This window comes from Schistocerca americana, chromosome 1, assembly GCF_021461395.2.
Source record: "Schistocerca americana isolate TAMUIC-IGC-003095 chromosome 1, iqSchAmer2.1, whole genome shotgun sequence".
Taxonomy (NCBI): Eukaryota; Metazoa; Arthropoda; class Insecta; order Orthoptera; family Acrididae; genus Schistocerca; species Schistocerca americana.
Genome location: NC_060119.1, coordinates 548,462,098 through 548,482,923, shown reverse-complemented (window position 1 = coordinate 548,482,923; position 20,826 = coordinate 548,462,098). Strand labels below are relative to the sequence as shown.

Sequence of the window (20,826 nt, the reverse complement as noted above, 5' to 3'; positions counted from 1 at the left end):
CACGTTGTAGAAATCGGGTTAACTTTGGATAATGGGGATGAAATCATCTTCCAAAACCTTCATGTACTGTTCGGTGCTCACCGTGCCATCAAGAAATATCGCACATTTGCAAAAACAGACATAATGTCTGATGAGATACCGCAATAACTGGTTATACAATGTTACTTATAATCCGTCTTGATTGCAAAATGTTTATTCACACGTGCTGCGTCGCTGTATGTGAAAGTTGCTCTGTGTGGACGGGTTACTCCTGTAACCGAAATTGCAGATCTGAGGATGGTTCTAGAGGAACCGAAACCGGTCATGTGAATAAACATTTTGCAATCAAGACGGATTACAAATAACATTAAATATCGCGGTTAAACCGTGACATGGCGCCTCAAACCGCGCGGGCCACTCCGCGAGGCACATTTCCTCTCCATTTTCTTCAGTACGCACTACAAGTACTGAATTTAAACATCTCTTACCTACTCACCCCAGACGAATGACACAGACCAAATGAAGTGAACCAATATTCCTCGTGTGTTTGAACTTGTGAAGCTACAGTATCACATGTATGTTTTCCGCTGTGACTGGAAACCACACCTCTGTTTATGACTCAGCCTACTGGTCCATACAGTACGACATCTGAATCTATTATTACCCTTTGACTGTCAGAGGGCCGCGGAAAACTGACGATAGAAGCGTGCTTATATTTCTTGATCTTTTGATTCATTATTTACTAGAAATGTACCAAGCATCTCGAGACATGCACTTTATCTTTCTATTCCTAGGTGACAATGCCGAACAGTTTTATTTCAAGAAGCTGAGCACATTGTGATACCGTGACAAACAAGACTTTGGATTGCTGATTACTTAACTTTAATAATAGTTTGATGAATTACATACATTTGTGTAGAACTTGTATGTAAACCTGTAAATAACAGTTATAATGAATTGTTCTTAAGTTTTTAAAATCTTCTTAATTCTCTCTCTCTCTCAAGATTTCGAGATTTTTTGTACCTTCATGCAAATGAAAGATGATGCATGTACGGGTTCTGGATGTACCATATGAAAAAGCAATAATTTTTTTGTAGAAGAAATTTTAGTGAACTACACATTAAACTTTATTATATTTCTGTACACGAAAGATAAATTAACGCAATATGTTTCTCCTCTTTGTGCAAAATACACTGTAATCACATGTGGACTGAAACGACTGAATAAAATAATAGAATCTATATAGACAAATTCGATTACACCTACATTAGCTGAAGAACACTTGCTACTGCACAACTATAAACACAAGGAATCGACAAGAACCTTGAAGATAAAGAAATATTCACATTTTTAACAAAAAAAAAATGTAGCATCTGCAGCTGTTTGTTGAAGATAACCTTACAATCCTACACATAATAAATAATTATTAATATAGTGTTGAAATATTTAACTGTTTAAACATTGTAATTTGTGCATTTAAAAAAGATAGAACAGAAAATGGTTTTAAGTCTTTCAGTCAATTTCAATTATTTCCATGACAATTTATACGTGGCTGCAACCATAGATGCAAGAGAATGTAATTCACAGAACTATCGCCATCCAGATGATCATTTCTTTTAAGTACCCCGAATAAAAAGCTACTATTTTTAGTTTTTCCCGGAAAGTAATAGTCGATGGGATACTAGAAATTAGAAGAATCAAAGAACGATTTTTCTCCTGCGATTGCACAGGTTCTTGACTGCCACAGTTCTCTTCTAACAATTTAGTCATATCCTCTTTTGAAGCTCTGGTTCTATTGTGGGGTTGATAGCTTTACATTAAAATGAAAGCCACATTATGGATTAACGTGCCTTCTTTTTGGTCCCTTCTCTAAAGATATTATATCTAGTTTGAGTGTAGCCAGATAACTCTAGACTCACATCATGAAAATGATAGCAGTCAAATAGCTGTGTAATCACTCAATGTGCCTGAATTTCCATTATACATTTACATGATCCCATTTACTTTCTTTGGTTTTGTGATGTAAACTGTTAACCACACAATTCTTTTAGAAGCATATTACAGCAAAACAGGACGGTAGAAAATCAGTAATACTATAGCATGTAAGTTTTGATCATAATTTCCAAATCCTCTAAAGGTCGCGAAATTCAAGAGACTAAGAAAGGCCTCCAGAAAGCACTCAAGTTAACAGTAAGTATATTTGAGATTATGAAGCATGAGCAATGTCGTTGAATCAATTTGGAAACGAGAAATACTAAATGTGCCTACAAAGCACCATCACCCTTGAGGTTCGTATTTGGACGATTCTTCCCAAATGAAAAATTACCCTCATAAGCTTCTTGCACAGTACAAGATTATGTAGAATGTAACCCTTAAATTAAAGAAATTTTTCAGAAAAGGAGTATATTATTTACACTGCAGATAACATTTATAAGGTTTAAAGTTAGAAAATTTGCCAAGTGAATCATACCATCTATGAAAGCCTGATTGTTCAGTACATCAAGAGTTCTCCACAGTAGGGCAGACTGCCACCTGTTATTTAAGTAAGGAGCTGTGCTATTCAGTTATTAACGTCTGTGATGTCACATTTGATAAGATGTTGACGAGTACTAGATTCGATACCTGCCCCAGAAAATTAATTTGAATTACAAATCTGCCAGAACAAATATTCACCCACAGCCAAACATTGTAAAAAGAAAACGAGAAACATATTTCATTGGAAATAGTAGGGCATCTTGAGAAGGAAAGCAAGAGCAATATACAATACTAAGGACTAGATATTACACTTATTGACAACAGTATGCATGAACATTTTCAGGTCAATGTCACCTTGTTGATTACATAACTCATAACCTGTTTCTAAACATTTTCTGTAAGTAGACAATAAACTGGAACCTTTCACAAAGCTTTATCATTAAGAAGAGGAAACATCAGTTTGACACATTCTGTAGCAAAAACAAGAAAAAAGTCATCAAATATTTGTGTTGAATGGTGCTACATTACAGTGAAGTAACTGTGTGTTTTATTTAATGAAAATGTTATCAGTGTATGTTCATTTCTGAAACAATGTGGACAATAAAGTGAGAAAACCCACGGACCACTCCTTCAAATCACAAGTTTGATGGTCTGATACACTTTATGGTCCCTGCTGTTGTATCCCAGGTAATGTGGATCGAAAATCTCACAAGAGTGCAGTGATGTTCACCTGGAAAACAATATGAGCTTTGGAATGCAGAATGTGTCGCAGCCTTAGACCATGAAGAGTGGAGATTGTAACTCTGTGCTGCACAGTAGTTTATCTTTGACGTGTGCAGTATTTGTCCAGGAGCGATGAGCCAGCATCGCTGACCTGAGTCATGACTCGCTGACCATACTGGCTCTAGTGCAGGAGCGCGAACAGCGACGCAATCGCAACGCTGAGCATTGCCCCCACCACGTGCTCTGCGCCAGCGCAATACTTTGCACTTTGTTCCGTTTTCGTGTACTTGTTCAAGTCTAGCTGCAGATTCTTCAGCTCATCCTCCACTCTCTCCAGCGTCATGTTCGAAGAGTTCCGTGATCGTAATAGGATCCATGAGATTTCTGCACAGAGAAAGAAGGGGTTTGATTCACGAGTAACAGAACAAAAAAGTCTTGTTTTTGTTTTTAGCACAAACATATGAGGCTGTCATTTACACATAGAACTCTTTTGAAGAAATTACTCCAACTTTCTTGTGCTAGCAAATCTCAAACATAATGTGTGTTGTATGTGAGCTGCTACAGTATATAAGTAATGCAAGATAACTTATAAATTCATAACTTCAGTTTAAATATTTCGAGATGATGGTACATAATACAGTTCTTTGTTCTGTTTGCATCCTGGTACCAAGTGAAATCCCCTGGCCACAGTACCATAGCACACCACTTAAGGAGGCAAAATAAATTATTAAATGGAGATGGGCTGTGCCATTTTGTTTAGGACAGTTGTAGCAGAATGACACGATACTATGGTTCAGTGATTTCAACATGTACCAAAACTGCACGCATATACCTGCATCCATAAAAATAAAATTTTTTCGAGATGATTATTAAAGCTTCTTGAATAACCCATCAGACTGTTTACATTGCATAATTGAATGTGCAATATATGTAATGTAGTTTTACACTTTGTGAAAGAACTGTTGAGAGTGTCTCAGAAGTTGTGCCTGTTACTCCACTCCCAGCATTACTCACATGAAGTGGTAAGTCACAGTAGTGCACAGTATCAGAAGACCACACAATGTAAACAGAAAATGTGATTTTTAACAATGACAATCCACTCGAGAATGGCATTAATTCAGTTAAAGTGTGTGTGTGTGTGTGTGTGTGTGTGTCTTAACAAGAATGGTGGTTTGTGTATGTGCAGTTGTAAACGAGGATGACTAATACTGGAAAAATGACTTCATTTAATAAACGAACTATATCAGGAGATTCATGGAGAAAGAAACATGACTGTGCTGAACAACAATAAAGCTAACTGACTGACCTGTAGAAGCTGCACTGTCCGGGCGCTTAACGCAGGACCACACAATGGAGTAGTTGTCGTAGTCTGTACTCAGAATCCAGTAGTTACCTGCAACATTACCATTACCTCCTGTAGTCAACAGTGACAACTTCATGAATAGTATACCACCTTGCCATACATAATGTCACTACTCAGATAGACAGATATCCCACCAGTATTTGTCCTTATTGCTTGGTAGTATTTGCCTAAAAACTCCACTGGTGGTCTTACTTTCTAGCTTGAAAGAAGGAAGATTAGAGTTTCGAGTCCACTCAAAATTATGGCAATTACAATAAAAAAAACAAGCCTATTGATAATCACGGAAATAAGCAGCTATGCCTTTGCATATACGGGAATGAATAAAAGTAAAGCGAAGAAGATTGTTCCGCACAGAAAAAGGAACAAAAAGTTGATATCGGCGTCTCTCCAGAAACGGATGTCGAGTCTCAATAAAGCAGTTAACAATACCAGTAAATAAAATAGCAGGAATTTCTTTACTGTTAGAAAAGATCTTGAAAGTGATCTCCATGGCAGGCAGTGCAAGCTTTCACATGCCACATAATGGATTGCCGCTTTCGAATGTTCCAGGCTGTAACCGAATAGTGTCACAAGCTATACCACAGTTCAAGGGCCTGCAACTGGTTCAGCTTACACTACGCTTTTCAGATGCCCTCACAGTAAAAACTGGGGAGCTTTAAGTCTGATGATCGAGGTGACCTTATACTTATTTCCTTTATGGCGTTATGGCAAACAAAGCAAACGATCGAAGTGTAGGGAAGCCAAAATTCCTACCTGAACACTGAAATTAAATAATTCCTGATGTCACGATTGAACCATCCTCCAGAATTACTGTAACGAACAGAGTACTGAGCTGGTGTATGATACCAGCTCTACCACAGGTAGCGTCGTCTGAAGAGTACTGGATACACAGTATATACACATATACACCACTGGTCATTAAAATTGCTACACCAAGAAGAAATGTAGATGATAAACGGGTATTCATTGGACAAATATATTATACTAGAACTGACATGTGATTACATTTTCATGCATTTTAGGTGCATAGATCCTGAGGAATCAGTACACAGAACAACCACCTCTGGCCGTAATAACGGCCTTGATACGCCTGGGCATCGCTGTACATGTATATGTACAGCTAGCTACCCATGCAGCTTCAACACGATACCACAGTTCATCAAGAGTAGTGACTGGCGTATTGTGACGACCCAGTTGCTCGGCCACCACTGACCAGACGTTTTCAATTGGTGAGAGATCTGGAGAATGTGCTGGCCAGGGCAGCAGTCGAACATTTTCTGTATCCAGAAAGGCCCGTACAGGACCTGCAACATGCTGTCGTGCATTATCCTGCTGAAATGTAGGGTTTCGCAGGGGTCGAATGAAGGGTAGAGCCACGGATCGTAACAGATCTGAAATGTAACATTCACTGTTCAAAGTGCCGTCAATGCGAACAAGAGGTGACCGAGACGTGTAACAAGTGGCACCCCATACCATCGCGCCGGGTGATACGCCAGTATGGCGATAACGAATACACGCTTCCAACATGCGTTCACCGCGATGTCGCCAAACACGGGTGCGACCATCATGATGCTGTAAACAGAACCTGGATTCATCCGAGAAAATGAGGTTTTGCCATTCGTGCAACCAGGTTCGTCGTTGAGTACACCGTCGCAGGCGCTCCTGTCTCTGATGCAGCGTCAAGGGTAACTGCAGCCATGGTCTACGAGCTGATAGTCCATGCTGCTGCAAACGTCGTCGAACTGTTCGTACAGATGGTTGTTGTCTTGCAAACGTCCCCATCTGTTGACTCAGAGATCGAGACGAGGATGCACAATCCGTTACAGCCATGCGGATAAGATGCCTGCCATCTCGACTGCCAGTGATACAAGGCCGTTGGGATCCAGCACGGCGTTCCGTATTACCCTCCTGAACCCACCGATTACATATTCTGCTAACAGTCATTGGATCTCGACCAACGCGAGCAGCAATATCGCGATACGATAAACCGCAATCGCGGCAGTCTACAATCCGACCTTTATCAAAGTCGGAAACGTGATGGAACGCATTTCTCCTCCTTACACGAGGCATCACAACGTTTCACCAGGCAACGCCGGTCAACTGCTGTCTGTGTATGAGAAATCAGTTGGAAACTTTCCTCATGTCAGCACGTTGTAGGTGTCGCCACCGAAGCCAACCTTGTATGAATGCTCTGAAAAGCTAATCATTTGCATATCACAGCATCTTCTTCCTGTAGGATAAATTTCGCGTCTGTACCACGTCATCTTCGTGGTGTAGCAATTCTAATGGCCAGTAGTGTATATTGTAATAGAGCCTCAACATTCATATTCATTTTCCCGTCAGGAATTCTCATGAGGTTTGTCCCCCTTAATGTTCACCCCATATGCACGAGGTTGGTTCAGCACATACCCCTGTTTGGTGACAGATGTCGCTATTAAGCCAAGTGGAGGTTAATAGTGTGTGTCTCCATTTTTTACTAACACAAAAAAGGCACAATTTAATAAGACACTTTGAATTTAAACGGCCATTTCAAATTTTGTTATATAGTTTCCAAAGAATCTTAATCTGCAGTCTGTTTCACTGAGTAAGTGAAACCATTCGCTTTTGGATGGAAACTTATGACGAGCTAAAATCTAAATTGGGTGCTGTACACGGTGGACCTTCGCCATCTATGACAGATATTGCTTCAACGATGTTAAAGGTGGTCGCCAGTCCTTTTCTGATGATGATCGGCATATCTGGTTACCGATGGAATCATCAAGTCCACGACATGAGTGTCACTGATCGTTTAACATAAGTGCAAATAGAAGCAGACATGTGTATCGACGGGAACGACAGTATTTTACACAATGGGTTGGCAATGAAAAAATTTTCGGCTCTACAGATGACGTGAGTACAAATGAATAATTGAGTGTGGCTTTCAAGTCCAAATACGTGCTTGGAGACATTTAAGTGAGATACAAAGGACACTTTGCAGTGAGTAGTCACCGTCACTGGACATTATATCCCGAAACCAAGTTACAATCAAAGCTAAAGGTTGCTTCTGGTGAACCTGCTCCAAGGAAATAAAAATGTTCCAATCAGCCAGGAATAGTACGGATATCATACTAAAGGGCATTATTAAATAAAGTGTCCTTTTCTTATGCCACGCCTAGCGAGATAAAACATTCGAGCTTTCGACAGTCTCCACGGCAGTCGTCCTCAAGAATTAGCAAAGATATCTCTTAGGCAAGCAGCAGCGTCCAGAACGTTCGAGAGATGAGCCTAAATCCATCGGCATACGAACCATGCTTTTGAACATTAACGTTGAGCGTGGCGAGTTCAACGTGCTGCTGAAGACCCAGAAACGATACGACTTTGCGTAAGGTACGCGCGTACCAACGTGGTATAGCCGATCGCAGCACGCTCCAGTGGCATTTATCAGCCATCTGGCTCGTAAATCACACTATGAAATGGACGGGCATAAAATTCCTTTATTAAAACGCACATTTCCCCCATTTTCCATGTATTATGTTGAACAATGTAAACTCCATGTAGGAATTTCAACAATTTAGGAAAAGATGGACAGCTATGTGCGATAAAGAAGACTTGTTAAGTTGCAGAGAGGCGCGATTAAAACACAATTACACAAATCTTTCAGCCAGGGCCTTCATCAGCAAAAAGGAAACCAACATCATTCATACAAACACACTTCATACACACATGACACCAACTCCAACAGCTCAGTCTACAATGCTTCTACCATGTGGGATGGCAATAGAAATATGGAGGGGGCGGGAAAAGGGAATGAATAGTAGGATATGGATGGGGAGAGAGATGAACACTGTCTGGCAAAGGGTTCAGGGACTAGAATGCAAATAGGCGCAGTATCAAGAGATGGTGGGGCAGGTAGGTTGGGGAAAAAAGGAGTGAAAGAAAGAGGAACAGGGAAAAACGGGCGGGTGCGTTGGCAGACGGCGGCAAACAAAGAGGCTGGGAGATGAGAATATGGAGGACATGATAGACAGAAGGGTTGGAAACTGTTAGGTGAAGGGTTTGGAGATAATATAATACCAAAGGTTGAGGCCTGTATAATTACGGGATCAGAGAATTCGTTGTAAACGTAACTTCAATCTGCGCAGTTCAGAAAAGCTGGTGGTGGAGGAGAGGATCAAGATAGCTTGGGTAGTGAAGTAGCCATTGAAATCAAGCATGTCACGCTCAGTTGCATGTTGTGCCAGTGGGTGGTCTACTTTTCTCTTGCCCACAGATTGGTGGTGCCCATTCATCCTGGTGGGCAGCTGATTGGTGGTCATACAAATATAAAAGGCTGTACAATGGTTGCAGCAGCGCTCATAATGACATGGCTGCTTTCACAGGTGACCTGGCCCCTGATGGGATAGAATAAAGCTGTGACAGTAACGGAAGCGCTGGGTGGGTGGATTGGGCAGGTCTTTCACCTGGTCTTCCACAGGCATATTATCCTGGCGGCATGGGATTGGGGTTGTGAGTGGCCTAGGGATGGACTAGGATGTTGTGGAGGTTGGCTGGGCGATGGAACATAAATTTAGGAGGGGTGTAAGGATCTTGTATAGAATATCCCTTGTGTCATGGCATGATGATTGGTAATCAAAGCTCTGGCGAAGGATATGGTTCAGTTGTTCCAGTCCAAGCTGGTACTGGGTAACAAACGGAGCATCTTCTGAGGCCAGTCCTTGGGTGTGGCAGGAGGATGGGGATGTGAGGGGAAATGGTATAGGAGACCTGTTTGCAGACTAGGTCTGAGGGGTATTGCCTGTCTGTGAAGGCGCAGATTGAGCCATCAGAGGAGGAGGTCAATGTCTATGATGGTGGCATGCTGGGTTGAAGAGGACCAGGTGAAGCGGATGGTTAGAAGGCATTAAGATTGTGAAGGAACAAAGATATGGTGTCTTGGCCCTGAGTCCAAACCATGAAGATACCATCATTGAATCTCCTCTATATAGCCAATGAACAGATTGGCATAGAAGGGCGCTGTGACAGTGTCCATGGCTCTGTAGTTGACTTGTTTGTCTACCTTCCCATCAGAGAAGAATTACTCATGGATTAGGATAAAGTTAGTAAGGTGTATGAGGAATGAGGCTGCAGGTTTTGGGGTCTGACGGACAATGGGAGAGGTAATAATGTTCAGTAGCGGTAAGACCATGGGCATGAAGGGTGCTGGTATATAGGGAGGTGGCACTATCAATGACATGTAGGGATCTAGAAGGCAAAGGGGTGGGGGTGATGGGTAGTTGATGAAGGAAGTCGTTATCTTTGATGTGGGAGGCTAGATTACAGGCAATTGGTTGGATGTGTCAATGAGGGCCAAAATTCTTTCAGTGGGGGCAAAATAACTAACCATAACGGGGGCTCCAGGATTGTTGGGTTTGTGGATTTTGGGGAGCATATAGAGAGTTGGTGTGTGGGTGTCGTAGGGGTGAGGAGGGAGAGTGATTCAGGGGAGAGGTTCTGGGAAGGGCCTAAGGCTTTAAGCAGAAACTTCTGGGATTAGATCACTCTGGTAGAGTTTATAGGTCGAGGAACCAGACAACTAGTGGACATCTTCTTACAGGTAGTCACCGTGTTTTATAACAACAGTGGCGGAACCTCATGATTTAATTTGGGTGAAGGGCTAAAGGTGAGGCCTTTGGATAGGAAAAACTTCTGTGGAGCTGAGGGTTTTGGTAGAAAGATTACCAACAATGTTGTGGGAACGTTTCGGCTCTGGATTTGATGGGAGTTTTGGGGGATACTTCAAGTTGAAAAGGTGACACAGTTTAGGTGTTACGAGGAGTGGACAAGGGGGAACATTGTGGGAAGGATATGGGCTGGATAGTGGTGTCCTGAGGTGGCAGTAGGATGCCAGCAGGTTAGATAACTTGTGGCGGTGGTGTCTGAAATGCTCCTCCAGATCCAGGACAGAAAGAAACTAAATTTCACAGATGTGGTGTATGGAGTGGGAATTGCACAGTAATAGTGTCTTGCAGAGGGAGCGGAAGTGGTTCTGGGATGCCTGTACCGTGGAGATGCGTTTTTGCCGTACAAGGTTTGTGAGGGCCAGGGACTGCCAGAATCTGAGTAGTTTAAGGTCGTTTTTAAAGGAAGGGCGGGATTCAGAGGAAGGAATTTTTATGGTTACGCCATGGGGGCGAGAGTGTTCCATGGTTTAGGCAGCATTTGAGAAATAGAATGTGGGGCTGGGTTTTAGCCAGAGAATGGGATACTTTTCTTAACTGGTGCAGAAAGATAGAGCAGGGGTCCATTGTGAAGGAACGGAGTAAAAAACCGGGAATGACACGGAAATGGGCAAAATAGGTGTTAATGGTTGTGAGAGGAGCTGGATAAGAGAAAAGACGCGTACGAAATACGTAAAGACACACAGAAACACATATAGATACGCAAAAATACGCACAGACATGCAAAAATACGCACAAATACGAAAAATACGTGAAAATACGACAAATGCGCGAAATTGCGTGAAACCACGTAAAAATACGCACAAATACGTTAAAACGTACAGAAACGCGGGCGAAAAGGAACAGGTGGTATATGGGAGTATAAACCTTGCAATAAGTGAAGAGAGGGGGAGGGAGGTATGGGTTAGGTCGAGGATCACAATTTCTTGTGGCATTGGCAGGTGCGGAAAATAAGATGAGGGATGAAATGGGGTCAGTAGGAGTAAATATTATTATAACTATCAGAAGGAAAGATTTGGGGCATCAGAAGCTGTATCAACAATCCGTGCAGTCACGAAGCCTGTGTCGTGCGCTGACGATCGTTGATACAGTGTCGCTCGGAAGTACATGAGGTTTGGAAGGCGGTGCATAAAAACAGGAAAGAAGAAAAAGATCGGATAACGAGAAGAGTAATACTATAGAGAAGAGTACCAAAGGAAAAAATCACAGTGTCATGGGATGGAAGAAAAGCTGTTGGCCAAAATTAAACAATAGAAACTCCAACGTAGGAATATGAACAATGTAGGAACAGATAAATTATTGTTACTTATAGTAATTCTCCCCTCCCTTAATTATCCCGGCCTCATCCTATGGTAATATACTGTTCCCACACCCTCCACCCAACAGTTTGCTCCCCCCCCCCCCCTTTCCTGTCATCCCACTCCAGTTGCATTCTGGCCTGAGCTGCTGGAATTATCATGTGTGTGTGTGAGCTGTGTTTGCTTGAGTGAATGAATAGCGGGTGTTTCTCTTTTGCTGATGAGGGGTGTGTCCGAAAGCTTTGTGTAAGTATCTTAACTGAGGCTGCCTACAATTTTACGTGTCTTCTTTACGGTAAGTAGTAATCTACCTTTACCTATGCTGTTATGTTGTTCAGTCTGAAGTATACGTAAATATAAAACTACTTCGTTATTCATGAACATGATATAAGGCGAAAGGAACAGTATCATGTGCAGTCAATAAGAACATCAGCTTATGGAAGTTCCATTGCAAATAGTTCTCCGCGTAAGATAAAAATTATTTCATCTTTCTCTCTTTTTAGCAAAACCCTAAGGTCATACTTACTTGATCACTGTTCCTATTCAGTAGCAGAATCTTTATATGTGAAATACAAAACTTCAAACAAGGAAGTGCAAAATATCTTACTGCAAGTAGTGCAAGGTGTCTTGTACATAAAGCCAGTCTAACAAACTCGCTCCTCAGAAAGAGAGCACTTATATTTGCGTAACATCGAATTATATACTTCTGTCAAGCTAATAAGGAATCACAACCTATTTGAAAATGCATTGGTCAGTACAACAATATTTTGAGCCACTGAGACGCGAATCAGTAACATGTCACCTGTTACCCTACAATTCTGCCTCTCTACTCACTGCGCTACACCGACCATGAATGTATAACGACCATATTTTGCATCTTAACATCTCTTGAACGCTTTAACCGTAAATGTGTTATTAAGGAATTATAACAAACTGTAACAAAAACAATGCTCTTTGTGGAATGCTCAATGAGCTGTTGCCTTGAAACGGCATACTTTTGTAATATGCAATTTACAATAATTCTTTAACCACGAATGCGGCGTTTCCCGTAATTTTACTACAACACAATTAATCACCTCATTAACGAGGGGTTTTTGAGAGATCCTCAAGTTACTGGTGACTAGACGCTATATATGGACTTCATCATGTGACGTAGGTGGCGTTCTTCCATCTCACTGGGTGACGTTCAAAAGCACGTTCAGAATATCTGACATGCCAGATACTGCCCTGCGCGTTCGGACAGATGCCCCGTGTTTTCTCCACGCTATGACGTCAGACACTCGGCACGCTCAACACCTAACATTTGAAATTACAATGAAATGAACACCCTTAGCTGTTAACAGGCGTTGACATACGTCAACGGGGGACAGATGAAAATGTGTGCCCCGACTGGGACTCGAACCCGGGATCTCCTGCTTAGATGGCAGACGCTTTATCCATCTGAGCCACCGAGGACACAGAGGATAGCGCGACTGCAGGGATTTATCTCTGGCACGCCTCCCGCGAAATCCACATTCTCAACGTATTGTCCCGCACTACATTCGTAGCCGCCTCAGGAATATGAGGCGGTCGACTCGCTTTTCCCGACAGAAGTTTAAATTCTTGAGGACGATAGCGGTGACAGCCGTAGAAAGCTCGAGAAATTTATTTCAGTTGCTGCGACTTGCGAATAGAGAACGTCATGTCCATACTCAAGTCTTAAAGAAGGGGAGAAAGAACGATCACTTGACAATAGACTACTGCTTTGACATACTGCACCACTTTTGCAAGAAACTTGAGAAAACACAGTCCGCTTTATTAAAGACTTAAGTGCTGCTCCATCACGACAGTGCACCAGCACGATCATCGGGAAATTTTTTGCACCACTCCCGTGTTCGCCCCGCCTGCCTCTTAGTAATTTCTATTCCCAAACATAAAAAAACGGCTCTCCAGGAAAAATATTTTGCTCAAATGAGGCAATCATCGAAATAGGGGGGTAGTTACGTGACCTGCATATTGGGAAGCGTTTACATCTCTTAAATGATTGCTAGCATAAAATAATTTGTGGCTTTATTTCTAAGAGTGTGTACCGCAAATGGCGTTTTCTGGAAAAAGTGTCGTCATACGTTAACAGTGGTATGTCACTGGGATCAAGTGAATTTAGGAGACTCCTGGAAGACTTAGACAGGCCACAAGATGTGAAGCTGAAGTAACAGTTCATCAAGTGCACATTTAGATGTCTTCGTTCTCCACCAGCCAGACATGAGTCATGTAATGCCGAAGCAATTCTGCTGTCAACCGATTCGTTAAAATTGTATCTTAAAAAAGGGCTTCAGTAGTCATAGAGTCGCTAACTAAGACTCGATATTTAACAATTATTTCCACTCACGACAGAATACCTGTAACGACATACCCAAGAATGCAGCCAAGTACTAAATTGACAAATTGTCGCCGTCATTTGTTCAAGACATTTATTCGTTGTAGAAACAATTTTATACTTAATACAAATTACATATTTTAACAACGCATATTTCAGTCATGTTACATCCTGCTGTTTTAGGAATTCGACGTGGTTACCTTCGGAGAAACTTACAAGAACTCAGTGTCACACAAAGTAAGCTTGAGTTTCTTTGGCCATGATGGTGCTTTAATATACATAGTCGTATAGAAATTGGTTTATGCCTGCGTGGATCCTATCTGATAATAGGACGTACAGTCATATTTAGTCAGGTCTAGTTTCACGCGGAATTTAAACCTCAATGGAACTAGGCCTCAAACGAAGCAATGCCAGAGGTGAAATCGATTGCCTTAGGAAATTGGTACTAGTCTGGGATTGAAACTCAGAACTCTGCAGTGGTAATGTGGGACGTAAGTAATCAGCAAATATTAATTTCAGTTAAATATATTACGTTATGACTGACGTACCAACGAAGTTTGGCACAGTTTGTATTCTCATTTTTCGACTGCTGTTGTAGAGATCGATCCAAAACAATCCTATGTTGATTCAGTGGTAAGAATGGAACATAGCTGTAACGGCTCAAGAATGGAGAGGGAAACTGGCCAACGCCTGTGCCTTAATGGACTTAGGGACACAAGGGAAGATCCAAATATGGATAGCGGGGCAATGATTGGAACAGCGGTTCTCCTGAATGCGAACAGAATGCCTTCACCATTGCGTTATTTGTCTGCCACAGGAGTGACAGATGAGACCCATTCGGACTATGCATTGATTTGTTTTCCGCCCTGAAATGTAGAAATAAGGATCTTCTCGCCAAGCCGTAAAGGCCCAAAATGTCTACCGGTCGTTGTGTCATTCTCTGCCCTGCGGCGTCATGCGGATGCGGTACGCAGGGTCATCGTGGCCAACACACCGCTCTCCCGATCGTTTTGCCGACTACACAGATCGTGGAGTGACTATCGCTTGGTGAAGTAGCTCGTCGAAACCTGTACAAGTAGCCATACCGAATTTATGGGAGCATTGCGTATTTTAACACTAAAGTATCAAACATTAAAAAAATAATTTCATATTTTGCTTGAGACAGTTTACAGTGTGGAGGGAAGGGTAAACTCACCAACACTGGGAGAGTTCGGGAAGTGTACGCTGAGCTTCCCGTCGGTGTGCAGCTCGCTCGCGAACTCTGCCCAGCCCGTGGTGGTGTTCACCTCGTGCGTCGTGTTGTCCTTCATGGAGTTGACGACTGTGATGTTGTTACTCGACATGGAGTACTCTGCCGTTACACAAACGCCACCCTCCTCGTAGGGCATGCTGCCCATCTTGGCGTACTCGTACCACTTCCCCATGTACTACGAAATCAACCACAAACACCATCTTTAACCACACAATATTTATTCATGAACAGGCTGATTCAGCTGCCCCTACTGCTGGGTGTTATGCTGCTGCGACGTCTTCAAATACAACGTAGAAGATTTTCCTATTCTCTCGCTCGCTATCTGCAAACTATTAGTCCTACAGAAAAAATGAGAAGAACCTTTTTGCAGGAAATGTAATGTAGTTGAATTATGTACTGGGATAAGTTTTCGCTAAATGCTGTAGTTTTCGAATTACTCAAGAAAAAACCTACAAAAGCGATCTTTAAGTGCGATTTTCTTGAATAACTCGAGAACTATGGTCTCCAACGAAAACTTATCCCAGTACAAAATTTAACTACACTAAATTTCCTACAAAACGGCCGTGTTCAATTTTCTGTAAGACTATCAGTTCACACATAGCGTGCGAAAGAATAAGAAAATGTTGCATGTGAAGACTTTATGGATTGCTTAAAAGCAAAAATAGGGGCAGCTGAATGACCCTGTGTAAGCTAACTTATTAGTAATACTTAAAGACCTTCAGGGCGCAATGGGATGATAAAGATTCAGTGGAAGATTTTGTGGACGTCCTTCCAATTTTAATGTTATTTTGAGCGAGTGTCACGATAACCAAGTGATTTTCGTTACTCCGAATGCTTCAATAAGAACTTTGTTACTTGTGACACAGTCGGAGCTGATTACTGTGTCATAAAGCAAAACTACTCCAGTTTTTACTCAATACTTGGGTAGTATCGCATCACGACACTGCAGGTGCAAGCGCAGTTGTTCCAAAATGTAAGTTTAAATTGGTCCGGAACATCCTTTCTCAGTTTTGGTACGAAAAATATGTGTGTTCGACAACCTTCAATGGAATTTCCGTACCTCGTACAGTAGACTCATTAGTATGGTTTAGTATCTTGAAACATCATTATATATATATATATATATATATATATATATATATATATATATATATATATATATATATACTTACTATTACTTACTTTCGACTTAACAGTGACGGTCAGTAGCCCATGCAAAATGACACAAGTCGAAGTCCACAAAGAAAGTACTATCTATATGATTTCAAATAGTAATTAAATTTTTAATAAATTTTAATAATAAAGTGTGCTCGCTGTTGTCCTATGCCTAACGCAAAAAGCGAACTTAAACTATAAGTTGCAACTATTATTTGTTAAAGAATGACACCAGAAAAAGGTTCCAAATCTGACTTCGAGTCAGCGAAAAATACGCCGTGATTGACTACCGTCTATATATTCATTTATTACTACATCCGCACCTTTGATTACAAGTATCAGTTCCTTTAATGATGCCTCACAACACGAAGTCCGCATAGTTTTCCCTCATAATTTGAAGATGGTTGCTGAGAACTGGAATGTAATGTCTGACAAATAAATATCCAGAGTTACAATAGCTGCATGGCTGTAAAAATAGTTTGTGTTCCTTGTACTTATTGCACAAAAAATTAAAGTACGAAGTACTCCATTTACATATTACAATTTTGACATTGCTTTGCAATTGTTAAGGAGCAAACACAGACATTAGAACAGGGCCCACCCATAACAATGTCTGGACTATTTTACTTTTATTTTTATCATTTAGTTTACATATCAGACAGCCAGAACGAAATTAGAAAAGTAATACATGCGATTACTAAACCAAATTTATCCATGCTCAAACAGTGTACATATTAGGTGGTATTAAAATGCTAAACACTTACTTCAGATTTAAGAAAAAATGTACGTAGAAGTACAAGCACAATTGACCTGATGTGATATTGGGTCATTATCTTCTGTTTTTACACAGGTTACTGCAAAGTAAAAATTAAGGAACACACAGATATGGCACCTGGCGTACATACGGTAATGTCCAGAAGCTCTCACAGTCAGTGGGAACAGACTTTGTTTGTACATCAAGCAGTGACTTGAAAAGTGGGGTCCGCAGCTCGTGCTCGTGTGGTAGCGTTCTCGCTTCCCGCGCCCGGGTTCCCAGGTTCGATTCCCGGCGGGGTCAGGGATTTTCTCTGCCTCGTTATGACTGGGTGTTGTGTGATGTCCTTAGGTTAGTTAGGCTTAAGTTCTAGGGGACTGATGACCATAGATGTTAAGTTCCACAGTGCTCAGAGCCATTTTTTTTTATTTTTTTTTTGAAAAGTGGGTGATTATTTTGTACGTTGCATTTTTCGATGTAAGATAGCGTTGATACAAGAGGGGAGTTGCTGTTTTAGTTCGTTTAATATCTTGCACAAAACGACGCTACCACGAAAAAAGATTGATCTGAATTACCCTCACATAGCGAGTGGCGCGAACGAGCTTGTGAGTCCGATTGCTGTCCTGTGTAGATGGTTGCAAACTTCCCATGATGGAAACACATTCATATGAACTTTAGGTACAGTGTCACATGTTTAGCTTTTAAACCACTGTCTTTGAGGTGAAAGGGGCGACCCGAAGGGGGCGACGTAAAAGGGGAGACGCGAAAAGGGGGGGGGGGGGGGGGAAGGAGGCTGCACACCTCATTCTTCTTTCGACCTGTTAATTGTCATTTGGTACAAGTAGCTGTAGTGTGCGTCTCATCCATTGTGAGGAGGTATGAACCGACCTGGAAAGTAAGTTACACAATACTATGGCAGATAAAGGTAGCTTTATTGAATGCTGCACTACGAAGTGTAACAATTGCGAGACTCTGCCTTCCAAACAGTCATTAAATCTGTGTTGAGAAGTCTGAACTTTCTACCACTCGTTCCATTCCTCAATGACAAAAATACGCCTCTTGGTCACGGAGACAGTCAAGAACGCCGGCCAGGGTGGCCGAGCGGTTCTAGGCGCTACAGTCTGGAACCGCGCGACCGCTACGGTCGCAGGTTCGAATCATGACTCGGGCATTGATGTGTGTGATGTCCTTAGGTTAGTTACGTTTAAGTAGTTCTAAGTTCTAGGGGACTGATGACCTCAGATGTTAAGTCCCATAGTGCTCAGAGCCATTTGAACCATTTGAACATTCAAGAGCCACTGCGTGATCGTCGTCGTCGTCGTCGTTGTCGTCATAGCAAAATAGATGTTCTTCCAATGTGCCTAAAAGATTGAAACCGCGTGGAGCAAGATCTGGACTGTGCAGCGATCAGCATCCACTGACATCTGTGCAGCCACGCTGAAACTATAGGCATCATTTCGTTATGGCTGGATGCGATATTGTATGTGGTACATACAGGATATCCCAGGAGGAATGGGCAATATACAAGGATATGACAGGAACGATCATTCGAGACTCTAGTAAATGTGGGCTGTAACATGTGTGCCTTAAGAGCTAAGAGCGCTTCATCATCGATACTGAGAAAAACATCTCTTCTACTGCAGGCTCTCCGGATTCCTTATTTTGGGAGTAGTGGTATGGACCAAAGCAAGAAAAACGTCCATTAAATATGTAAGTGTATCTTAAGAGCTACATCTACATCTACATCCATACTCCGCAAGCCACCTGACGGTGTGTGGCGGAGGGTACCTTGAGTACCTCTATCGGTTCTCCCCTCTGTTCCAGTCTCGTATTGTTCGTGGAAAGAAGGATTGCCGGCATGCCTCTGTGTGGGCTCTAATCTCTCTGATTTTATCCTCATGGTCTCTTCGCGAGATATACGTAGGAGGGAGCAATATACTGCTTGACTCTTCGGTGAAGGTATGTTGTCGAAACTTCAACAAAAGCCAGTACCGAGCTATTGAGCGTCTCTCCTGCAGAGTCTTCCACTGGAGTTTATCTATCATCTCCGTAACGCTTTCGCGATTACTAAATGATCCTGTAACGAAGCGCGCTGCTCTCCGTTGTATCTTCTCTATCTCTTCTATCAACCCTATCTGGTACGCATCCCACACTGCTGAGCAGCATTCAAGCAGTGGGCGAACAAGCGTACTGTAACCTACTTCCTTTGTTTTCGGATTGCATTTCCTTAGGATTCTTCCAATGAGTCTCAGTCTGGCATCTGCTTTACCGACGATCAACTTTATATGATCACTCCATTTTAAATCACTCCTAATGCGTACTCCCAGATAATTTATGGAATTAACTGCTTCCAGTTGCTGACTTGCTATATTGTAGCTAAATAATATGGGATGTTTCTTTCTATGTATTCGCAGCACATTACACTTATTTACATTGAGATTCAATTGCCATTCCCTGAACCATCCGTCAATTCGCTGCAGATCCTCCTGCATTTCAGTACAATTTCCCAATGTTACAACCTCTCGATATACCACAGCATCATCCGCAAACAGCCTCAGTGAACTTCCGATGTCATCCACAAGGACATTTATGTATATTATGAATAACAACGGTCCTCCGACACTCCCCTGCGGCACACCTGAAATCACTCTTAGTTCGGAAGACTTCTCTCCATTGAGAATGACATGCTGCATTCTGTTATCTAGGAATTCTTCAATTCAATTACACAATTGGTCTCTTACTTTGTTCATTAAACGACTGTGGGGAACTGTATCGAACGCCTTGGGGAGGTCAAGAAACGCGGCATCTACCTGTGAACCCGTGTCTATGGCCCTCTGAGTCTCGTGGACAAATAGCGCGAGCTGGGTTTCACACGACCGTCCTTTTCGAAACCCATGCGGATTCCTACAGAGTAGATTTCTAGACTCCAGAAAAGTCATTATACTCGAACATAATACGTGTTCCAAAATTCTACAACTGATTGACGTTAGAGATATAGGTCTATAGTTCTGCACATATGTTCGACGTCCCTTCTTGAAAACGGGGATGACCTGTGCCCTTTTCCAATCCTTTAGATCGCTACGCTCTTCTAGAGCCCTATGGTACACCGCTGCAAGAAGGGGGGGCAAGTTCCTTCGCGTACTCTGTGTAAAATCGAACGGTTATCCCATCAGGTCCAGCGGCCTTTCCTCTTTTGAACGATTTTAATTGTTTCTCTATCCCTCTGTCGTCTATTTCGATATCTACCATTTTGTCATCTGTGCTACAATCTAGAGAAGGAACTACAGTGTAGTCTTCCTCTGTGAAACAGCTTTGAAAAAAGACATTTAGTATTTCGGCCTTCAGTCTGTCATCCTCTGCTTCAGTACCATTTTGGTCACAGAGTGTCTGGGCATTTTGTTTTGATCCACCTACCGCTTTGACATAAGACCAAAGTTTCTTAGGATTTTCTGCCAAGTCAGTACATAGAACTTTAATTTAGAATTCATTGAACGCCTCTCGCATATCCCTCCTCACACTACATTTCTCTTCGCGTAATTTTTGTTTGTCTGCAAGGCTTTGGCTATGTTGATGTTTGCCGGCCGCGGTGGTCTAGCGGCTCGAGGCGCTCAGTCCGGAACCGCGCGACTGCTACGGTCGCAGGTTCGAATCCTGCCTCGGGCATGGATGTGTGTGATGTCCTTAGATTAGTTAGGTTTAAGTAGTTCTAAGTTCTAGGGGACTGATGACCACAGATGTTAAGTCCCATAGTGCTCAGAGCCATTTGAACCATTTT

At 42.1% G+C, this 20,826-nt stretch overlaps 1 protein-coding gene across 1 annotated transcript in view; it reads right to left on the bottom strand.

Annotated features, from left to right (window-relative positions):
* Positions 1-1,088: 1,088 nt before the first annotated feature.
* Positions 1,089-20,826, bottom strand: part of LOC124624717 (lazarillo protein) — a 60,881-nt gene continuing 41,143 nt past the window's right edge. Inside the window, exons 3-5 of the mRNA XM_047149124.1 lie at positions 15,086-15,317; positions 4,484-4,570; positions 1,089-3,561 (exon numbers count right to left, since the gene is read on the bottom strand). Of these exons, the coding sequence (XP_047005080.1) occupies positions 3,359-3,561; positions 4,484-4,570; positions 15,086-15,317 (522 nt within the window). The 3' untranslated portion in view covers positions 1,089-3,358. The remainder of the gene's footprint in view (positions 3,562-4,483; positions 4,571-15,085; positions 15,318-20,826) is intronic.